The 8,038-nt window shown below is 32.4% G+C and overlaps 1 protein-coding gene across 2 annotated transcripts; it reads left to right on the forward strand.

The window, feature by feature from the left end:
* The first annotated feature begins 1,065 nt into the window (after nucleotides 1-1,065).
* On the forward strand, nucleotides 1,066-7,436 carry LOC117905872 (disease resistance protein RPV1-like). 2 transcript variants are annotated; one of them, XM_034818730.1, is made up of 5 exons: nucleotides 1,066-1,588; nucleotides 3,714-4,806; nucleotides 4,932-5,243; nucleotides 5,340-6,653; nucleotides 6,732-7,435. In XM_034818730.1, exons 1-5 carry the CDS (start codon nucleotides 1,122-1,124, stop codon nucleotides 7,278-7,280), a joined length of 3,735 nt encoding a protein of 1,244 aa, XP_034674621.1. In that variant the 5' UTR covers nucleotides 1,066-1,121; the 3' UTR covers nucleotides 7,281-7,435. The 2 variants fall into 2 exon arrangements, with proteins under 2 accessions (XP_034674621.1, XP_034674620.1); XM_034818729.1 differs by having other exon boundaries at nucleotides 5,340-7,436.
* The last annotated feature ends 602 nt before the right edge of the window (nucleotides 7,437-8,038 follow it).

Genomic DNA, 8,038 nt, shown 5'->3' on the forward strand with positions numbered 1-8,038 from the left:
TCTCTCTCTCTCTCTCTCTCTCTCTCTCTCGATGTAAACACAAGTCTTGGTCAAAAAGAAAGAGCGTGTGGGGACCTTGTCTCTGATTAGGCAAATTATTCTCTCTCTCTCTCTCTCTCTCTCTCTCTCTCTCCCAACATTCAATGGGGCAAATTCGTCTATAATTAGCCCATTTGCCCATGCATATGTTGACTCATCCACACAATGGCATTACACACATTTTTTTTTTTACTTAATTTTTTTCCCAATCATTAGCTCCGTGATCCTACATCATGTCTTTTCTTTTAGAATAATTGTTTTTTTAATTTTTATTTAAATTACAATGATCATATTCTAGAGATTCAATGCAAGTTTCAAACTTGTTCAAGTAACTTAAACTTCACTTATTCGAAGATTTTAGAATTATGGTAAAACACATCATTTTAACTTTCTAAATTATGGTCTCACGTTTTAAATATATTTGATAAAAATCACTATATGGATTTTGCTATTTGCCAATTTTATTTTAAATTTTATCATTTTTAGAAAGGACTTGGCAAATCATTGATGACAATTTAGGGAAGCTGAATTTTAAAATCATTCACAACAAACTTTTAATATGCTTTACTCCGAATCATTTTTTTTAAGTTAATTATTATTATTATTATTATTATTATTATTATTATTATTATTATTGTAGCTGCTGTTATAAATTAATTTATAAGTTAAAATTTTAAAATTAATATTTTCTAAATGTAAACAATAAAAAATAAGAAAAATTGATAAAAGTTGATTACCAATGGTATGGGATAAAGGAATGAAAAAGCTGCAGCATAGTACCAGCCAGTGTTGACTTTGGTGTCCACCTTCTTTCCTGGCCTATTCACCTCTCATGCACAGAAAGAAAATGCACCGGCCTTTCCATAAAGTCTCGCCCTTTGTTCCAAACACAATGCATATAGGCATTACCAAAATTAAAAACTAAAAAGAATAAGATAAAATAAAAAATATGAAAGTTCCTAGGAAGATTAGAGGAAGCTCCTATGTTAAAAAGGTGGAGAGATAAAACCTTCCCACAACAACAACCCAAAATTTTCTGAGTGTCTTGTAATTTGGGACTAACAACCAGATAGCTCCCAAGAATGGCTTCTTCAGGCACCTCTTCTTTTCCAGGGAGATGGGATGTGTTTTTGAGCTTTAGAGGGGAAGATACCCGCTCAAATTTTACGGATCATCTTTATTCGGCTTTGACGAGGAGGGGCATCCACACCTTTAGAGATGATGAAGGACTTGAAAGAGGAGGAGAGATTCAACCTTCACTCTTGGAAGCTATTGAAGAATCAAAGGTGTCTATTGTAGTTTTTTCCAAAAACTATGCTCATTCAAAATGGTGTTTGGATGAGCTTGATAAGATCATGGAGTCCAGGCGTGAGGGACAAATAGTTGTACCAGTTTTCTATCATGTGGATCCGTCTGATGTGCGGAAACAAACGGGAAGTTTTGGAGAAGCATTTGCAAGATGCGGAAAAGTCACTGAGGAGAGGGTGCTGAGATGGAGGGCCGCACTGACCCAAGCCGGCGGTCTGTCTGGATGGCATGTGGAGCATGGGTATGTTATACTCCATCTCTTCCGTTTTGAGTTGCTTTTTATTCATTGACCAACTTAAGTCACAATTATGTTTGATTTTTAAGTGTTGGAAACTGAGTTTGATGAAATCGGATAAGCATGACCAAAATTAACTGAGAGTCCGTTCTTGGCATGCCCATTGCTCACTTCCTATATGCTTGTTTACATGTACTAAAATAATGAATTATATATATATATATATATATATATATATATATATATATATATATATATATATATATTTATACAAAAATGATAGTATTTTAGTACATGTTATAAAAATGTGATCATCTTTCTAAAGCTTAATTGATTTTTTATTAAAATAAATAATATTTTAAAATTAATAATATTTTATTCAAAAAAATTTAAAAATAAATAAAGTTTAATATTTTTAATATTTAAATATGTAAAATTTTTTATCACATCTATATATTTACCGTTCAATTAAGGATATAGTATTTTGGATTAGTTTTTATCCTCAATTTTTTTTTTAATTTCAAATTATCTTAAAAATGAGAAGATTCATTAAAGAATTTAAGATATTAAGTCTTGATTTATTCAATTTTTTTTTTAAAATAAATAAATTTTAATATTTTTAATATTTAAAAATGTAAAATTTTTATTACATCTATACATTTACCATTTAATTAAGGATGCAGTACTTTCGATTAGTTTTAATCTTCAGTTTTTTTTTTTTTTTTCAAATTATCTTAAAAATGAGAAGATTCATTCAAGAATTTAAGATATTAAGTCTCGATTTATTAAAAATAAATAAAGTTTAATATTTTTAATATTTAAATATGTAAAATTTTTAGTACATCTATACATTTACCATTCAATTAAGGGCATAGTATTTTGGATTAGTTTTTATCTTTAGTTTTTTTTTTTTTAATTTCAAATTATCTTAAAAATGAGAAGATTCATTAAAGAATTTAAGATATTAAGTCCCGATTTGGATTCTATTTACCTAGCAAGAAAATTTGGAAAATATGGTTATGCGCTTAGGAGAAACAGTAAGTTATAACTTATTATGTATTAATTTTGGTTTATTATTTTTTATAGTTCTTAGGTCTATTTTTTAATTCTATTAAAAACCCATTTTTCCAGCGACAAAACTCATAAAAATAAAGTTTTGTATGAGAAATATAAGAGTCATTTTGGATAGATTTTAGATCGTGAATTTCCACTTCTAATTGTATTATGTTTTGAATTCTATATTTTTTTTAATTAATAAACTTGCTAACAAATTAAAGAAAAAATGATTCTATAGATTAGTCAAACAATAAATTCATTTTAAACTAATTTTTGTTTATAAATTTTTTATGTTAATTGAGTTATTATTTGAGTTTGAAATTATTTTTAAAAATTACTAAATTTATTTATGAATAAAAAAAATTAAATTTTGCTTGATTTGAAGTTCATTTGCTTGGTAAAAAAATTAACAAAATTTGTTTTCTATATTGGTTTTGAGTTTTGTAACTTTCCAACACTAATTGGATTGGTTTTTGAGTTTTATTTTTTTTTTAAATTAATAAATCATATATATCAATTATCATTTGATTTGGAATTTATTTACCTAAAAAATTTAAAAGTTAAAGTAAATTCAAATAAATAAATAAATAAAGTGTAATTAAAAAGGAATCATATTTAAAAATTTTGATATTGATTGGTGGAGAGAGAATAAAAGAAGAAAGAGATGTATCAGACTTTGTTTATTTTTTTATTGTTTTCTTTTTTAAATTACTTCCCAATGCTTTTCTTTGTTTTTATAAATATGTAAAAATAACTTCTATTACTTGTTCTCCAAAATTGTTTTTTATTTCGTCTTATTTTTAAAGATTATTTCTAGAGAATGACCACCAAACTGACCATAATTTTTTTAAAACAGGGTTTTAATTTCAAAAATAGAAAAACGTTTAAATCATATTTCAAAAATAGAAAGGTATTTTTAAATCATATTTAAAAAATAGAAAAGTAACTTTTAAAAAACTAAATAGTTTCACCTGCTTCAAAAAAAAAACTAAAACTAAATCATCATCATTTTTTTTTCCTCACAATTAATTTGTAGTTCATTGGAGGTTGTTATATTGTGCTTTCCATTTGGCAGGTATGAATCTGAGATCATTCATCGCATTACTCAAAACGTTTCCAATATGCTGAAGCCTAAACGCTTACATGTTGATGAGAACCTCGTCGGAAAGGATTCCCGTTTGGAAGAAATGAATGCACTATTAAGTATGGGGTCAAATGATGTTCGCAAGATAGGAATATGTGGAATGGGTGGAGTAGGAAAGACCACCCTCGCCAAAGTAATATACAACGAAATTGCTCATCAATTTGAAGATGCTATCTTTATTTCAAATGTTGCTGAGGCAGAGCAACGCCATGGATTGCTTGAATTACAAAGACAACTTCTAGCAGATATCCTAGGGGAAAAATTTGTACGCATAAGCAACATTGATGAAGGCATTAGCTTGATAAAGAAGACGCTCTGCTCTAGAAAGGTTCTTATCATTCTCGATGATGTTTGTGATTTGGCTCACTTAGAAGCGTTGGCTGGAAACAATCAATGGTTCGGTTCAGGTAGTAGAATTGTTATAACAACCAGAGATAAACATATATTAGATGCGCATGGAGTTGATCAATTGTATGAGGTTCGGGGATTAGAATCTGAGGAAGCTTTTCAACTGTTTTTTTCCATGGCGTTCAAGAAAAACCTTCCTGAGGAAGGCTTTTTGAACCTTTCCGGACTTGCAGTAAATTATTGTAATGGACTTCCGTTGGCTGTCAAAGTTGTGGGATCTTTCCTATGTGGTAAGACCATACATCAATGGGAAAATGAACTGTGTAAGCTACAAAGAAGACCGATAAGGAAAATCCAAGATGTACTTAGAATAAGTTTCGATGTACTAGATTGCACAGAAAAAGAGATATTCCTTGATGTTGCATGCTTCTTCATAGGGCCGGACGTAAATTTTGTTGAAAGTATACTTAATGATTCCAACTTTTCTGCAACTAGCGGAATCAGAGTTCTCAATGATAGATGTCTCATCAGTATCTCAGACAACAAGATAATGATGCATGATTTGATAAAACAAATGGGTTGGGAAATCGTTCGGGAAGAATGCCCTACAAGACCTGGCCGAAGGAGTAGATTGTGGGATCCAGAGGATGTCCGTGCTGTGTTGGCACAAAATACGGTACGAGCAAGTGCCTGAACTTAATTATTTAAACTTTTAAGGCATTTTCATTCAAGAAGTTGCTTATCTATATGATTTTAAGCATTTTCTGCTTCACTTATCTCTCCCCGGTTGTTGGTTTTCAGGGGACAGAGGCAATTGAAGGGATATCCTTTGATTTGTCGACATCAAGAGAAATACAGTTTACAACTGAAGCTTTTAACAATATGAAAGGACTTCGACTCCTCAGGGTCTTTAGGGACGAACTTTTATCAAATGATCCTAACACAGTGCACCTTCCTGAGGAATTCGAATTTCCTTCCTATGAATTAAGATATCTTCATTGGGATGGATGGAGTTTGGAATCATTGCCATCAAATTTTAAAGGTGTGAAACTGGTTGAACTCAGTTTGAAGCATAGCAGCTTAAAACACCTTTGGAAAGAGAAGAAGGTTAAGGTATGATTTATACTTATTTCTCAGTAAACTGAAAAGTTCTTCCAAGCAAATTTATTCAAGAATTGTATTTTATTTTATTTTATTTTTATGTTACAGTGTTTTGGCAATTTAAAGGTCATGGATCTCAGTCACTCTCCATACCTGGTTGAATGTCCGGACTTGTCTGTTGCACCATCTCTGGAGACACTGAATCTTGATGGTTGTACAAGTTTGCATGAGGAGCACCCATCAATTGCTAGGCTGAAAAATCTTAAGACGTTGAATTTGGGAAACTGCAAGATGCTTCACTATTTTCCCAGAATCACTGGATTGGAATCTCTTGAAGTTCTTAACCTTTCTGGGTGCTCAAGACTTGAGAAGTTTCCAGACATCGAAGCCAATATGGAGTTTTTATTGGAGCTTAATTTGGAAGCCACTCCTATCGTAGAACTTCCCTCATCGGTTGGGTATCTCCGAGGGCTTGTTTTATTAAATATGAAAAGCTGCAAAAACCTTAAGGTCCTTCCTGGCAGAATTTGTGATTTGAAATCCCTCAAAACTCTCATCCTTTCTGGCTGTTCAAAACTAGAGAGACTTCCAGAGAACATGGAAGGTATGGAACATTTGGAAAGGCTTCTTTTAGATGGAACATCTATAAGAGAGCTGCCCCATTCAATTCTTCATCTCAAACGGCTTGTGTTACTGAATCTTAGAAAATGCAAAGACCTCAGGAGTCTTCCAAATAGCATTTGTGAGTTGAAATCTCTTGAAACCCTCATTGTTTCTGGTTGTTCAAAACTCAACAGATTGCCAGAGGACCTGAGAATGTTGCAATGCTTAAGGAGTCTTCAAGCTGATGGAACTGCCATAACAAAACCACCCATCACACTTGTTCATTTGACAAACCTTAGAGAGTTATCATTTAGTGGATGCAAAGGATCAACATCTAACTTCTGGATCTCATCCCTTACATTCAGGTTACTGCATAGAGAAAATTCAGATGATATTGGTTTGCAGTTGCCTTCTTTGTCAGGTCTACGCTTCATAGAAAATTTAGATCTAAGTCACTGCAATTTAATGGAAGGAACAATCGATAACAAGCTTTGCCACTTGGACCGTCTGGAAGTATTAAACCTCAGCAGAAACCAATTCGTTAGCATACCTGCAGACATCAGTAGACTGTCTAATCTAAGAGTTCTTTTGGTGAGGCAGTGTCAGCAACTTCAAAAAATTCCGAAGCTTCCACCAAGCATAAAATTATTAGATGCCTGTGATTGCATGTCCCTGATGTCTTTACCGATTCCATCTCCGATGATAATCCCACAACACCAGTTGGTTTCCACTTGGCTTTGTCCTGTAGAATTCATGCTATGGAATTGCTCCGGACTATATCGGGATGATGTGGCAATGGTATTAGAGAGACTTCATCAGGTCTCTCTCTCTCTCTCTCTCTCTCTCTCTCTCTCTCAATGGTATTATTATATTAACATTATAAAATGCATGGTGCAGAAACTTTTTCCAGAAATAGGATGCAGTATTTTGATTCCTGGAAGTAGGATTCCAAAGTGGGCCTGGCATGAGAATATGGGAGCTTCAGTTTCAGCAACCCTGCCTCCAGATTGGCTTGACGATAACTTATTGGGGATTGCTCTATGTGGCGTGTTTGCACTTGAGGCGGGCGAAACTATTCAGCGGCTTGGTGGGATTTGCTGTAATTTTGAATGCAGTGAAGGACCTTATTTTAGTCATTCCATCTCTTGGGCACACAGTGGAGACAGAGTTGTTGAGACGGACCACGTGTGGATGGTGTCTCTACCTCGCACTCAATTTGTGAAATCAAAGTCTACCCATGCCAGTGTGTTCAAGCACATCAAGGCTTCCTTTAGTCTATCAGGGGCATCCCATGAGGTGAAAAAATGTGCGATCCGTCTTATATATGCCCCAAATACAAGTGGTAACAAAAGAAAATTCCTCCCAGCCCCAAATACCGACATTGATTCTAGGGATATTCATGTATTAAAAAAAAAAAGAGAGAGAGGAGTAAAAGAAGATCAATAGTTTTGGTCCCTTTAATTGCCCATTATCTTTAACTTCTTATGGTCTCTCTGAATTATAACAAATTGAAAAGAGAAAATTGAGAGAGAGAGAGGTCCCTTGAGAACTTTGATCCAAAGAGTTGGAAGAAAATTTTAGTATTTACTATGTTATACAATTGAAAGGTATGGATTAATTACTTTTAAGAGAACTTCGATTCAAATAATTAGAAGAAAATTTTAGTATTTACTATGTTCTACAATTGAAAGATGTGGATTAATTCTTTTAAGAGAACTTCGATTCAAAGAATTTTAGTATTTACTGTGTTCTATAGTTTAAAGGTATGAATTCATTCTTTTAAGAATTTTAGTGATTCCTTCAAGATAGGAGTTAATAATGCAATGAGTTATTTTATAATTCCCTATTTGTTATCATATGTTTTTTTAAGGTATCAAAATATTTGAATTCCCTAAAATAGTTTTAAGTGATATTTTCTTATACATACTTATTTGTTTGTTGGTTCATAAAATAAATGGGGAATATCATATTTGTTTGATTATTATGCAAAAGAATTTTATCTTTTTCAATTAATTAAAATAATTATGAAAACTTTGGATATCAATGGCCCAGGTCAATAAGGGTTAAGTTATTGACCTTTATTACTCTTGGTTGGGATAGTGATGTAGTCCAACCCTAGCCAATAAGGGTGTTATTAGTATTTGGTATACCATTAATTGGAAACCATCCATCCATCGGGAAGAGGAATAATTTGAGGTTAGTCA

This window comes from Vitis riparia, chromosome 18 (assembly GCF_004353265.1).
Source record: "Vitis riparia cultivar Riparia Gloire de Montpellier isolate 1030 chromosome 18, EGFV_Vit.rip_1.0, whole genome shotgun sequence".
Taxonomy (NCBI): domain Eukaryota; kingdom Viridiplantae; phylum Streptophyta; class Magnoliopsida; order Vitales; family Vitaceae; genus Vitis; species Vitis riparia.

Coding starts and splice junctions, on each gene's coding strand:
- LOC117905872 (XM_034818729.1), top strand. CDS start 1,122: ATGGCTTCTTCAGGCACCTCTTCTTTTCCAGGGAGATGGGATGTGTTT. Junction 1,589..3,713: donor GGATGGCATGTGGAGCATGG/GTATGTTATACT, acceptor TCCATTTGGCAG/GTATGAATCTGAGATCATTC. Junction 5,244..5,339: donor GGAAAGAGAAGAAGGTTAAG/GTATGATTTATA, acceptor TTTATGTTACAG/TGTTTTGGCAATTTAAAGGT.